Source organism: Pteropus vampyrus, unplaced genomic scaffold, assembly GCF_000151845.1.
Source record: "Pteropus vampyrus isolate Shadow unplaced genomic scaffold, Pvam_2.0 Scaffold500, whole genome shotgun sequence".
Lineage (NCBI taxonomy): Eukaryota > Metazoa > Chordata > Mammalia > Chiroptera > Pteropodidae > Pteropus > Pteropus vampyrus.
Genome location: NW_011889281.1, coordinates 383,873 through 398,054, shown reverse-complemented (window position 1 = coordinate 398,054; position 14,182 = coordinate 383,873). Strand labels below are relative to the sequence as shown.

At 61.9% G+C, this 14,182-nt stretch overlaps 1 protein-coding gene across 3 annotated transcripts; it reads right to left on the bottom strand.

Moving 5' to 3' along the window:
* Positions 1 to 48: 48 nt before the first annotated feature.
* SS18L1 (SS18L1, nBAF chromatin remodeling complex subunit) lies at positions 49 to 13,191 on the bottom strand. Of its 3 annotated transcripts, XM_023524843.1 has the most exons (10): positions 11,500 to 13,191; positions 10,720 to 10,804; positions 9,285 to 9,429; positions 8,693 to 8,890; positions 7,620 to 7,781; positions 7,206 to 7,310; positions 6,244 to 6,333; positions 4,591 to 4,710; positions 2,618 to 2,745; positions 49 to 2,012 (listed from the first exon to the last, which is right to left on the bottom strand). In XM_023524843.1, exons 1-10 carry the CDS (start codon positions 11,574 to 11,576, stop codon positions 1,986 to 1,988), a joined length of 1,137 nt encoding a protein of 378 aa, XP_023380611.1. In that variant the 5' UTR covers positions 11,577 to 13,191; the 3' UTR covers positions 49 to 1,985. The 3 variants fall into 3 exon arrangements, with proteins under 3 accessions (XP_023380611.1, XP_023380610.1, XP_023380612.1); XM_023524842.1 differs by having other exon boundaries at positions 49 to 2,745; XM_023524844.1 differs by having other exon boundaries at positions 49 to 2,745; positions 11,392 to 11,528.
* Positions 13,192 to 14,182: the final 991 nt, after the last annotated feature.

Sequence of the window (14,182 nt, the reverse complement as noted above, 5' to 3'; positions counted from 1 at the left end):
TCCCTGGCCTTCTGTAAAAGTAGTCATCAAAAAAACAGCACCATCCACCACACTGCACAAACAATTCCGTTTTAGCCTAAGCCTTTGCAAACATTCGTATTACAGAAAATACAGTTAATGAAAAGGAATTGCTGGCATCACCTTTCCCCCACAATATTACATAAAAACGAACAACACATTAAATAAACATTCTGTTATCGATAATTAAATATATTAACACCAAAAATCATGTATAAATTAGGAAATAAATGTACAAACTATTTCACAAAGTGCTTTTTAAAATATATACACAACATTCAAGAAATTCTTAATGTAAGACATTTCAGATTGAAGTTTCAGGATAACTTTTAAGTGTCCTTTTCTTTCAAAAAGTATTAATACAGCACTTTAAAAAAACCACATGTAAAAGGCATATTCCCAGAATGGCAAGGAATAAAAATATTCTCACAGTTATCTACGATGTTTGACATTTTAAATGGGAAATTTTAGGCCCCGATCGAGTTTGCAAATTCTGTGAAAACTGTTGGGAAAGAACAGAACAAAATCAAGGGAGATGACATCGCTAATGTGTGTCACTTAGCAATGCAGAACTCCCAAGGCAGTAATTTAACAGAGATGTGTATTTTTAAGCCCTTACCAGTATCAAGGGTTTTTAAAACCCAGCTGCCTACAGAATAAGCGCATCTATCCCAGGAGAGCTAACATATCAAGAATTGGATATTTTTTGTATTTTCTTGGTTGTTCTTGGAAATATATCAGCATTTATTCAAAGATGTCCATAAAGGATTCACAGTAAATACGGATATTATTATCCAAGTAAAAGTTAATTAACTGTCGGTATTACTTAGTGAAATGCAGGATTTTTTTTCTCTGACCGGACTTTTCCAAGTGAGCTGTCTTTAACGTCTGCACAGCATTTAAATGGGATTTAACGTCCCAGGAATGTAAAAATTACTCAAATTTCTCTATATAAAACCTTTCCTTTTTCCCTAGGAAGGACACAGTGAAGTTAGTGGGGTTCTTTTTAAAACTGAGATGTGAATTTCAGATATCCCTGAAAGAAAAGAAACACTCGCTTGGAGATCTAAACAAGCAGATCCTGGAAGAAATAACACAACATAAACAACCGTGCCAACTGTTTGGAAAATTCGGTATCGATATTTTAAATGATAAATTTAGAATTGGGCCTATGAAATATTCAAATCCGAGAAATGACCGTCAGGATAAACAGGGGTCAAAGGCAGAGCAACACTGGAGGACTTCCTGCTTCGCTTCGGTGTGGCCGCCCCCCGGGCTGGGCTGATGGGATGCTGCCGCCGTGGACCCACACCTGGAACGCAGCCATGGGCGCTCCTGACTCTAAAAGCAAAACGTAACTTTGTGGAGAAGCGGGATCGGCGAGGGACACAGGCAAGGACCGTTCACGTGAAGCACACTCAGACTTTCCACTGCGGAACAGACTGACCCAGACACAGGAGGTGCCCTGCCCCCCACTGAGGCGCAGGGAGAGGCTGCCGTCCAGGGCTGTGCGAGTGTGTCCAGCTGCGGGGGAGCCCGTGAGAGACAAGTTCACAACCCACATTACGACTGCGTGAGGAGTAGACCTATGGTCTGTGTGTATGAATACGCGGACTATGGCATCTTGTAGACGTCCCATCGCTGGGCTCAGAATACTCTGATTACGAGAGGACCCCTAAAGCTAGCTAGAAACACCGAGGGGGGACAAAGAAGGGGCAGCCTCTCCATTCACCGTGTGGACGTACAACACTATACACAGCACCAGGTAAGTCACACCAGCGGTGCTGTCTCGTGCCTCGGTGCATGTTTGGTGGCATGCCCAGCACGAAATGTGCACGCTTCACATGCGACGCTGCGTGGGGCGAAGGGGCGGCCAACGGGTGGGTCCCAGTTCGCCGGAACCGCCAATGGCCCGTCCCTGGTGGACGGACACGCCACAGCAAGGCTCCGTCAAGAACGCGCGTTCCTTACTGCTGGTAATTTCCATATTGGCCCTGCAAGAGACCAGGACACAGGTTGTATCTCTTGTCATGAGTAAAGGGGTCCACAGCCAAAGGGGGACAGGCCCCGCCGCGGACCACGTCCGGGGTGAGATGCAGGAGGTGCAGCAGGCACGCCGGTGGCCAGCTCCCGCCCAGACCCACACGGCAGGGCGGCGAGCGGCTTTCCCCAGCGTGGTCTGAGCCCGCTCTGCCACCTGTCGCCGTCCCTCGGCCCTCTGGGTCCTCGTCCTAGGACTATCTGCCTGGCTCCACACAGGCCCCCAGACAGCGTCCCGCTCTGTCTGGTGACACACAGGCCCTAAAAGTGCAGCCGCATCTGTGTAGCCGCTGCAGCGTCCCAGGCACGCAGCAGAAGCGATACCGCTGGCACACGCGAACCTCCGGGCACGAGGGGAGGACCCGGACCCGCGCTTCCGACAGGAAAAGCCCGCCGTCCGAGCAGCGTGGGCGTCCACGGAGAGGGAGTGCTTACAAACCTTACGGGCTCAGAGAACTGGCGCTGGAAGGGACCCTAGGAGCCAGCTGGCCCCCTCCTCGCTCCTCGCGCCCACAGGGACACCTGGCCGCGTGGGCAGGGGGAGCACCGGAAGCCTTGCCTGCTCGTAGCCGTACGGCCGCTGCTGCTGCGCGGACGGGCCCGTCTGCGACGCTCTGTAGCTTCCGTACTGCTGTCCTTGTCCCTGCTGGTAGCTGGAGTACTGCGACGGCGCTCCCTGGGCTGGACCTGAGACACGAGGAGCCATGAGGCCAACCCGCCCGCTCCCTGTCCTCTGGAAGTCTCTGGAACACCGGCACCCACACAGGCTGCCGCCACGGTCTCACGTGACCCGGGCTGTGCCCGCCGCCTCCACCCACAGCCCCGGACGGGCCGCCGTCCCGTACGCCGCGCCTGCCTCCTGGGAGTGCCTGGCGTCCCGTAGGTGGTCACTGTACACGCGCGGGAGACAGCGCCCCTTCCCGGGGAAGCTGAGCCACGGGCGGAGGCTCAGAGCGGCCTAACAGCCTCAGAAAACGCTGTCTGTCACTGTCAGTGACGGCTGTGTGGGCTGGGCCTCGCCAGGACCCTCCTGTGGGGCCGCCCGAACCCTTGCCCCAGGCCCGGGAGGAGAGGCACAAGCGCGTCGGGGGGACGGGCGGCTCTGGCCATGAGGAGGGCAGGGGTTAGCTAGACCCAGCCGGGGTGCGAACGCCCCGAGCTCAGAACCCGCCTGTTCGCCCCACATCCGGGAGGCCAGCTTTTGCTGCGTGTTTAAAACGTTAGCAGTCTACAAGGCCGCCATGTGGTGGCACGCTATGAAGTCACCCTCCTGTGACAGCAGACGCATTGAAAGGAGCAGGATTCTGGGGAGCGTGGCCGGGGGCTCGGGTGCAGGTGAGGACCCAGGAGAGCCCCGTGTGCTCTGGGGCTCTAAGCAGACGTGACCTGCGGGAAGGGGCCAGGCTGCGCTGTTTCGGGTAGACCTGGCCCGGGGTCAAGGCCCCAGAGGACTCTGGGCAGACACGCGGGTCACGACCCTGGCGGAACCTTCAGCTCTGTGGGGCGGCCTGGCCCAGGGAGACGAGTCCGTGCCTCTCTAGAGGACGGGGTCTCTCCCTCTGCAAAGCCCACGCTCCAGCCTGACGAGCCCTGAGAGCAGTATTTGCTGATGGCGCCGGGTCTGCGCAGACCGGCTGGCTCTGGCCCGGGCCCCCTCCCGTGAACCCTGCGGACAGATGGGCAGGTGCTGCCAGAAGCTGCTGCCAGGCCCACGTGCGGGCTGTCTCAGGTGAAAGGAGATGGGGCTGGGCTCAGAAGGCCCCACGCCGGATCTTGGTTTTGAATCCCAGTCCCCAGTAAAAGGAGCCAGGCCCCTTGGACAGATGGCAGCTCCCACGGCTGGGGCAGGGCCATACTGTGGTCCCAGAACAAAAGGACAGGCCATTAAGGGGACAAGGAGCCACCGAGAGAGCTCCCAAGAGGCAGAGCTGGGCCATGGCGAACAACAGAACAAGCAGGTGCTGGCTAAGCCCCCGTGTGAGACCATTGTCCACGCACACGAACGGATGGTGCGAGCGACTCGTGGTGGTGAGGGTGGAGACACGGCCCCGGGATGGGCCCCTGACTCCAGGACTCCCTTGAAAAGACTGGGGTGAGAGGGGGTAACTCGCCGGGACACCTAGCAGATGACCCCAAGTGACCAACCAGTGTCAACGTCAGAGGCAGGTCACGCTGACGGGAGATGATGAAAAGGGCACCCCGCCCCTGTGGTCTCCTTCCCCAAAGCCACAGCCCAGTCACACCCTGAGAAAGCGCCCGAGCCTGGAGCCTAGGGCCAGGTGGGCCCGGGGACAGAGAAGGACATTTCGGGGAAAGCAGTGCTCTGAACCAGCTGGGCTCAGGCCACAGCGATGCACCGACGTTGGCTTCCGAGCTGACAACTGCACCGCGACAACCGACCAGGTCCCCAGCGGCGTGCCGTGTGCCACCCCGCAGCTTCCTGGAGACCTAGGCCTACCCTGAAGCTCGCCCAGGCGCACCCGCCGAGTGACAGCGCTGCCAGGCACCAGGCGCCACGGGCACCTCGCTTACCATAGCCCTGCTGCTGCCCCGGGTAGCTCTGCTGGTTCGGGTACTGCTGCTGGTACCCTGCCTGCTGCTGGGCTGTGCCCTGCTGGTACCCCGCCTGCTGCTGGCTGTACTGGGAGTTTCCTGCAGAGTGAAGGGGACACAAGGTCATTTCAATTGCTCGTCAGTAAACGCGGCTGCAAACCCACCGTGAGGAACTGACGAGCAGCCGACTGACTCGCCGACGTCTCCTATAAAAACAGCTTCCGAGCAGCGGTGCACCTAGGGACGGTGTGGCAGCCCCCTGCTTCCCCGATGTCCACCCCGGGCAGGCACATGAGTCACCACAGGCAGAGCCCTGAGAAGCACCCGGGACGGCCCTGTGGTCACGGAACTCGGGCACTTCCAGTTCAGTGACAGCCAACACACTCGGCACGTTCAGATGCATGTAACTTCCCAACAGGCAGGTGCTTCCATGTGCTTCAGGACCACGGAGCAGGCCAGGCAGCCCCGAGTGGTCGGGGGTGGGGGGGGCTGCTGCAGCCCAGCCCAGCCCGCAGCCGCTCTCAGGGTTCCCAGCTGTCCTCCAGAGGTCGGTGGCAGTGTGAGTGTGTGCCTTTCCTTCCCTTTGTTTTACACAGGAGGTGGCACCCCAGACACCCCGGTCTTGGCACTTGGCGTGATCTGGAGGATCTGCCGCAGCAGCCCACAGGGACCACTCCTAACAGCACAGTGCCCTGGACATGCCGTGGTGGACACTGGTTCTGCCCCGCCTTTGCTGCTACTGCAAACCTCACAGCCATGAAGGGCAGCCATGTGCGCTCTACAGCAGCCCTGATGGCGACTGTGCCCCCGAGCCACCTGTGGGCCCGGCTCCTGAGGGGACTCCTGAGGGGCGGGCTGCATCTTCGCGCCACGGGCCCGGGCAGCCAGCACCCGCTCAAGAACCAGCTGCGCATTACTGCCCAATCCCACAACCCAGGGCTTTCCGTCCAGAGAGTGGCTCCCGCATGTCACCGCCACGCTCTGATGGGCGCCGTGCAGGGGCTGCCAACCCCCAGCCCAGAGATGCGCCTCGCCTGGCCGGCGGTGTTGGCAGAGGTGCCCAGGCCACACCCTGCGCACCCCCAGCCTGGCTCAGGAGGGGACTGGGGGTCCAGGTCCCCACCCCCTGGTGGCCTCTGAATGACGGGGCTCCGAGACGCGCTCACAGCCCTGGCTTGTCACCTGGGCCTGACCCACCCTGAGCCGACCACCAGCTGGACTTCAGTGGGGAGCTGGACTGCCGGCCTCGACCTTCCAGGGACACCCTGGAATGTGGACAGGGCTTTGGGCAACAGGAGCCCCCACTGCTCCGTCCTCCTCGCTGTGGCGTCTGGCCTCTTGGTCCCCTGGCCCCGCCTGCCACGCGCGCCTTCCGCGAGGGGACACACAGATCTGACCGTCCTGCTGCTGCCCAGCCGCATCTGCCGTAACCTGTCAGCTCGAGCTAGACTCGTGGCCTTGTCTTGGGGACTCTACATACTTGGCCTTGTCATAAAACAGTCGGTCACCCTGTGACCCCAACGCGACCAAACCCTCTCGTTTCACGAGCTCGCACCCAGAACGTGGAGACCCAGCCCGGCCTTCCCCCCTTGCCCCGAGCTCCCCACCCACGCCAGGCACACGCGCGCTCACCGCCCTCGTAGTAGTGCTGTGTGGACTCCTCGAATGGCCGGTCATAGCCCTGCTCCGAGTAGGACTGCTGGTAGGCATAGTCGCCGTGTCCTGTAAGCACATGGGGACAAGGGAGGTCAGCAGCCCGGCCAGTGGTCCCAAGGAGACAGCCAGGAGCTGAGTGGGCAGCGGGCCGGGTCAGGCAGAGTCCAGGACTGGTCACAGTGCCAGCTCCCCACAGACCGGGCCAGGTCCCCAGCTTTGGTCCCCTCAGGTGAAGGCAGACACAGTGAGCACGTCGTGTTCGCAGAGGACAGACGATGCTCAGGGCCCGGAACGTGACAAGCACCAGTAGCCACAAGCCAGCTGCCGGTGTCACTGCACCATCTTGGCCCTCCCATCCGTCCTGGGGGTATCCTGGGAGCCGTGAACCCTCAGAGGCCTCGTCACCACCCCGTGGCAGGGTCTGGCTCACCCTGCGCCGGTCTCAGCCACCGTCTCACCCAACCACGGACCCATGGGGGCCCTTCCCCTCACACCCACCGTCCACTGTGACCTCCTTAAGGGCCACCTCCAAAACTCTTGGGGCTGCTAACAGTAAAGGAGACGATTAAAAGGAAGGTCATCTGCAGACGTGACAACTGACCAGCTGGAAGACGAGTATTAACGACAACAGCCAGGCCAGGCCCGTCACCTTCTTGAGGGCATTTCATGACAAAGCCGTGCTCCTCCCTTGAAGCAGACACACTGTCTGCTCAGAGGACACGTCCGGCCTCAGACTCCGCTGTGCCTCGGGAAGAGGGACCAGGCACCCATGGAGGTGACCGGCTGCAGCCTGTGCTGCCCGGTCTGACCGCTGCCCGGCCTACCCTCGTTGCGCCCTCAGTCACGTTCAGGCACAGGGGACACCGGATGCTTGGCTGGTGCCGGGAGCAGCGGTCCGAAGCCGCCAGGCCCTGGCCCCGAGCGCGTGCGGGCCTCACCGTCGGGGTAGTACTGCTGGCTCAGCGGCTCGGAGGCGGCCTGGCCATGGCCGTACTGCTCGCCGCCGTAGTACTCCTCCTGGCCCAGGTACTGCTGGGACGAGCCTGGGGGACGGCAGGGAACGGCTGTTACCATGGGACCCTCCGCCCTCGCGAGAGCATCCTCAGTGGGCCTCGGGTCACGGGACACCCGCCATGCCATCCAGGGCACACCGGGTGCTGTCCCCATGCTCAGCCCCTGGTACCCCGGATTTCCTCTTACCGACACAGGCCCCCGTCCCCGCCCCCCACGGCGGGCTCCAGCCTCATCCACCTCCAGGAAGATGCTGGCTTCGGGGCCCCATGCAGCTCCAACCCCCAGTGTCCTCACGTGACCCCTCAGCCCGGCCCGAGAGGCCCGTGGATGGCACATACCTTGCTGTGAGGGCCGGTAGGGTGCCAGGGGCCGCGGCCCCATCATGCTGCTCCCCTGCCCGCTCTGGCCCATCATGGCGATGGGCTGGCCCTGGTAGTGCTGGCTGCCGCCCTGCGCCGAGGCGTAGTGGGACGAGGCCGCCTGCTGGTGCATCATGGACACTGGGCGACACGACAGACCCCGCTGACCCCGAGAAGCTCCCCGGGGCCCAACTGTACCTTCCCCCAGGGGAGCCTCCCGTTCTCCCCCACGAGATCATCCCCTCATGTCCACGTCACCCTTCCTGCCAACTGACCCCTACACCAACTCCCACAACGTGCGACACTCAGAAAACTGCCAAGCCGGGAGCCGCACGGAACAGAAACACGGGTCCCTGCCTTCTTGTTCCAGACTGCCCAAGCCTGTCCCACAGGAGCCTGTTGCCCTTGCCCATCCCTGGGACCCCAGGCTCCTGGTGGGTGGCCGGCCAGCCCGCCTGTCCACTCGTCACCTCCACTCAGAACCCTCTAGAGCAGCACAAGGGGATGTGAGCCACGTCAACAAGTAAAAAGAAACAGGTCAGATCTGTTTTCGTGATACGTTTTATTTGACTCAATGTATCCAAAATTTGACCATTTTCGATGCGTCCCTAACACTGGGCAATCGGGGACACACCCCACACCCCCCTGGACTAGCCTTGAAATCGCTGTGTCTGACACCAGCGACTCCGTGCAGGCTTGGCGCTCCCAAGCACTCAGCACCCTGCGTGCCACCACGGTGCAGAGCCCGGCTCCGGGGCTCCCACTGGCCCCCCGCCCTCCACCCTGTGCACTGGCCACACCGCACACCCACCGAGCGGGCCCAGCCCCGGCCCCACGGCAGAGCGCAGCCCGCCCTCCTCAGAGCCTTCCCTGCGGCCACCGTGGGGAACAGCCCAGGCCCCCAGAGCCAGGCCCCACCTGCCCCGCACCCGCCAACCCCCGCCCTGGGGCACGGCCCAGGGGGGCGCAGCCCCTAGGGCCCCCTGTGCCACTTGCGCATGCCGGAGGGTCCCAGGGCCAGGGGTGCAAACGGGCCGGGCCGGGGGCGCTACCTGGGTTAGACTGCATGTTGATGTTGGCCCGGGACACGTAGTTGCTGATGGCGCCCTGGCCTTGTAGGGGCACGCTCTGCGAGGCGGGTCCCGAGTGGCTGTAGCCAGGCCCGGAGCCGTGGCCGCCACCCGACATGCTCATGGAGGTGGTGGGCAGCGTGCTCTGCGCTGTCTGCTGCATGGCCACGTGGCTCGGACCTGCGGGGGGATGGGGCCAGGGGCCTTCGATCCGTGTAAAGCCACCGAGGGCCTTACCGCTCCACACCTGGCTCCCTTGGGCGGAGGACTCGGGCCCTCAGTAAGAGCTCCAGGGTCTCCTACAGGTCCCCACCCACAGCCAGGAGCATGTCATTCCCGCCAGAAAGTGCCGTGGAGCCCCAGGCCCTGATTCAAGGTGGCCCCGACCCAACAGGAGGGCTTGCTTCTCTGCACGCCACGCCCCCCATGCAGCCACAGACCTGCCCAGGCCACTGGGGGTCAGAGGGGCAAGGGGCGCCCCGCCGTGGCTGCTGGCCGCCAGGGAGCCTTGCCAGTGACTGTCCCAGGAAGCAGACCGAAGCCCGAGCCCCGCCTGAGTGCACCCCGCGCTCACCGTTGCCGATCTGGCCCTGCAGGAGGGAGGGTGGGGGCAGGCCCGAGCCCACCGCGTCGCTGAGGCCGCCCTGGGAGTGCAGGCCCTGGCTGGAGCTGCCCTGCGCCAGCGCCCCGGGGCCCAGGTTCATGTTCTGCGTGGGTGGCTGCGGGCGACAGGAAGGCCATGGGAGGACAGTCAACCCAGAGAAAAACACCGGCAGCCACTCCAGGGACCCGGCAGTCCCTGAGATCTGCCACAACCTCTCATGGTCACCTGGCCGGTGTCTGTAATGAGCCTCTGTTCGCACACTCAGCAAACAAGCCGGATTAGCAGCCTGGACATCGCAGGCCAAGACAGAGGTGACACCGAGCATCTAATGTGAACACTCAGAACCTAAATGAGTACCAAACTACCGACACATCCTTGGAGGTTCGAAGCTGGGCCCCCTTTCCCGGTGCAGGGAGCTGCTCTGCCAGCCCACCGTGTCCACACCCCTCTATGTCCATCTCAGGCTCAGCCAGCCAGCTGTCTCTGTGTCCCCCCAACACACACGTGCCCCGGGGCCCTTGCACAGGTGGTCCTGTGCTGACCGTGGGCACGCCCCCCGTCACTCCTCAGCCCCCTGTGCTCATAGGGTGCAGAGGGAGACGGCGCTCACCACTGACCCCCTGCCCCTTCCTCTCCCAGGTGCAGACCAAACGGCAGCTCCAGGGTGCACGGTCTACACCCGACCTCGGAAATGAAGTTTCCAGCAGGATCTGCTGGTATTTGCGGGGTGAGAACTCCTATTTGACGGACCAATCAAAACTAGTTTAACATTTTTACTAGCCAAACACATCCTGGTGTGTATGATGTCACCACTTTCCACGGGCACTGGGAGGTAAGCCACTCCCGGCGACACGTTTGTCTTGGGACGCCCAGCCCCACAGTCGATACGAGGCTGTCCTTCCCAAGGCTGAAGCTCGCTGACCGCATCGGAGGCCTGATGGGGCACCTTCGCAGCAATAACTTAACGTGGGGAGAACACGTTTTGAAAAATCAACCAGAAATGAAGTGTTCACAGGAGCGAAGGGTTCACGAGCGAAGGGCGTCTTTACGCTTTGCTGTTGCATCACGAGCGTGTAGGCTCCCGGCTCATGCTTCAAGTCGCTCAGAAGAGCTTGCAATACAAAGCAAGAACCCGGCCCACCACCTGCCCTCCCGAGAGCCACCTCCCGCCATCTCTAGGCCTGGCTCCTCTGGGGTCACCCCTCTGCCGAGGAGGCCGATGGCACGACTCTGACTAGCACACTCCGGACCCGTCTGACTGACTGACCTCCCGTGTGACAGGAAGGCCCGCCCATCTCGCCCGGCAGTCGCCTCGGCTACCCCAGATCCCCACTCCCGCACCTGTGCTCTGAGGCAGCACCTGACCGCGCTGGGACCCGCCCCCCCCCCGCCCCCGGGCACTCACGGCGGGGAGCAAGGACTGCATGTTCTGGTTGGAGTCTGCGATCGTGGCCAGGTAGACCAGGTTCCGGTGCAGGATCTGCTGGTACCTGCGGGCAGGTAAGAGGCACGCAGTGAGAGGGGGAACCTGCAGGCCGATCCAAAGCAGAAGTAAAGTTCACCCAGGACATCTCTGCCCTGCAGCCAAGCCCCGGGAACGATGACCCGGAGGACACTGGGGGACAGGGCGAGCAGCAGAACGCTTTGCAATCCAAGACAGGGCCAGGCAGGGAGTGGGCTCCCATTCGATGACAAAACGCTGGAAAGGTGGTGGCCACAGGGGAGGTGCCACCTGGTCTGTGTGGAGAGGAGGGTGGGGACAAATCCTCCTCCAAGTGACCCTGGCACCAGGCCAACTGGAACCCCCACCCCTGAAGAGGTGCTGGGGGGAGATGGCGTCGCTCGGCTTGGCCAAGCTCAGGCTCCTGGAAGAATGCCCCGGTGTGTGACAGCGCTGCGCGTCACGCCTCTAGGTGGGTGTGGCGGCCAGGTCGTGCACCTACTCTGTCTGGCCCTAGAGATCATATCTGGAGCTCCCTGTCCCCTGGTGCGTGTGCCAACTGCTCGCAAGGCCACGGCAGCGTCAGCCCAGGCCGTCCCAGCAGCCCCCTCGCCTCCCGCTTCTCCTTGGGGCCACCTGGGGCAGCGCGCTGCCCTCCGAGGGGCGACTCTCAGGGGCGTGGGTGACCCAGGGAGCCCGGCGCCCGCGAGGCCTTCCCGGTGTCGGGCAGACAGGGGCGCTCACTGGGTGCACTCGGCCGTCTTGCCCTTGCTCTGGTAGTCCAGGATGCACTGGATCAGGTGGTGGTTCTCGTCCAGCATCTGTGGGAGAAGCAGACGTGAGCGCGGAGGCGTCTGCGGTGGCCTGGAGGAGGGCTGGGGGTGCTGGCTCCAGTCACTGCCATGAGTACTCCACGTCCCGCGGTCACTCTGATGGGCAGCCCCAGCCAGCAGGACCGAACATTCCGCAGCCCTGTGCAGAGCACACAGCCCTCCACGTGCCGGGTCAGAACCCCGCGGCCCCAGGCTGTCGCCTGCAGATGAGGCTGCGCAGCCTGCAAGACCATGTCTAGGGCCCCCGAGCACGGTGCGCCCATCCACCTAGGGTGGGAAGAAGCTACAGCAGGGCCCTGGGCCCTGAGCCTGGTCTGGAGGGTGTGAGGTCTGTGAAGCCGACCACACGGGGTTCCTCCGGGGGCAGTGCTCACGTCCCTGCACTGTGTCACGAAGACCAACAAGAGCCACCTCCTCGGGATGGCCACTGGGGAGGGGCACCCCTGAGGGTGACAGGGGAAGGAGGAGGAAGGCCTGATGAGACCGTGGGCGGGGACTGCCCCGAGAAGTGAGGGCGGCCCAGAGGGGACCAGGCAGCCATGGCCGCCCCCACGGGCCCAGGGTCCAGCGAGCACCCAGGCAGGCGGGCCCGGGTGCACCATCGTCCACCTGGACGTGAAGAGACGGGGCAGCGCCCGGCATGCAATCCATCGGCCTGCTCGGGAGGGCGAGGCGAACTGAGCCCAAGGCAAACACACGCTCCATAGAAAGGCCTCGCTCAGAAATTCTCCGAAGGAAAAGCCCGTCTCCGCCAGACTGTGCCTGGCCAGCGCCCAGCTCTGCCAGCCCCCGAGCAGGTGAGGCCCTGGCAGCAAGGGGGCAGAGGGGGACACCTGCCTGTCACCGCGGCACAGCCTAGCACACTGTCCCCAGGGCCTCTGCCTGTGCAATGCGGCCACCTAACGCGCTGTGACTGCGTCCGCTCCTACAGCACCCCGGGCCCAAAGCCTCCCACCACGGGTGACAGGGTACAGAGGGCCTGGCCCCGCCACGCTATAGGGCCGAGGTCAGTGCTGCTAGGTGACCTCCTCAGCCTGGCTTCCCCAGCACCCGAGCCTTCAGGGCCGGCCCTTCTCACTCTGTGCTTCACGGTGCAACTGCCTCCTCTCTGCTGGGGCGCTGACACCCCAATCAGCACTTTCCACCTTGGCCAGAGCCGCCAGGGACGGGAACCACCAGGGGGCACTGTGGGCCCCAAGCTGCCTGCCAGGCTCACCTGGGGGCAGGTGAAGGGCATGCTGGCCATTCACACCTTATGATTCTTTCTCCAACTAATTAACAAAGGAAAAACACTCTGAGAGCCTCCCCCCCACCCCCAACCCCCCACTCCCGCCAAAAGCCGCCCTCATAGGACTGCCCGGCTTCAGCAACGCACCAGGAGTTCCGTCCCAAGGACACACAGGACGTCACGCTAAAATGTTTTCTGCACAGGACACGCAGTTCAGTGCCGCTCGTAATAGCTCAAAAAGGGGGGCGGGGGGGGGTGCTACATGGCCAAAGCCCAGAGACTTAAGCGAATTATGGTAGAACCACATGCTGAAACGTTAAGCAGATTACAAACGTTTTTGTAGTTTTTATCAGCTGTGAGGAAATGTTACAAAATTTGTCAGCATGAGAAGATGTTAAAGTGTTAAAAAAAAAAGCGCACGGGATGGGGAGCACGGCAGAGGGCGCGGCCGGCACGGACACGCTGGCTGGGCGGGGGGCAGGAGAAGCGGCGATCGGGGGATCGCTTTATGAACTACGTCAACGTCCAAGCGACGTACTGTATGCTTGAAACTAGTAAAAATAAATAAGTTTATTAAAAAAAAAAAAAGGCAGGGCACAGAGCCCTGTCTCAATTCAGTTAAACACACTCAGGAAGCGTCGGGTGCAAGACAGCGAAATGGATGTGCACTGAGCTACCAACCCCCGCGGGCCCGCTGGGAGCGGGGTGAGCGAGGCAGACGCTCAGCAGCCAGCGACAGGGTTCTAGAAGCAGCAAGCAAATGGACACGTGGTAAGTGGCTTAGCGGACCCCAGGGTGCTGGGCGTGGCCCAGAGCCACACGCGCGGGAGGGAGCTGAGGTCCCAAGACCCCAGCCCCCGCCAGCTCCCCGGGTGGGAGGTGGGGAAGGGGGGATTCGGGGAGCCGGGAAGGCATCCCCAGGGAAAACCGCCAGCGTGGAGGAAAGAGAGGAGGACAGGGAAGGCAGGAGAGCACCTCGTGAAGCCACCACAGCTCGCTGCCCCAGGTGCGAGATGGCAGCGTCCCCGCCTTCACCAAGAACGGAACCCACCGCACTGCGAGCCCGGACTTCCACCGTCCGGAACTGTGAGAAACATCTGGCCGGCTAAGACAGGAGAAACGCCAGAACTAAGAACCTTGCAGAAGTGGCTACTTGGTTTGGAGATGAGGGGCAAATGGCGTGGGTGGAAGGAACCAGCAGACCAGCAGCAGCTCAGAGAAAGCCCTGGGAGAGGCCGCCCTCAGAGCCCCCGAGGGACCGACCCTGGGACACCCGGATCCCGGACTTCTGCCTCCGGGAGGGAAAACAAACCCCTGCCGTTTTAACCCCTCCCCCCCAATTTGTAGTAATGTCACGGCAGCCACA

Excerpts from the sequence above, each read along its gene's own strand:
- SS18L1 (XM_023524842.1), bottom strand. The coding sequence starts at position 11,576 with ATGCTGGACGAGAACCACCACCTGATCCAGTGCATCCTGGACTACCAG. Across the intron at positions 6,334-7,205 it reads CCAGCAGTACTACCCCGACG|GACACGGCGACTATGCCTAC; the intron begins GTGAGGCCCGCA and ends ATGTGCTTACAG. Across the intron at positions 4,711-6,243 it reads ACAGCACTACTACGAGGGCG|GAAACTCCCAGTACAGCCAG; the intron begins GTGAGCGCGCGT and ends TTCACTCTGCAG.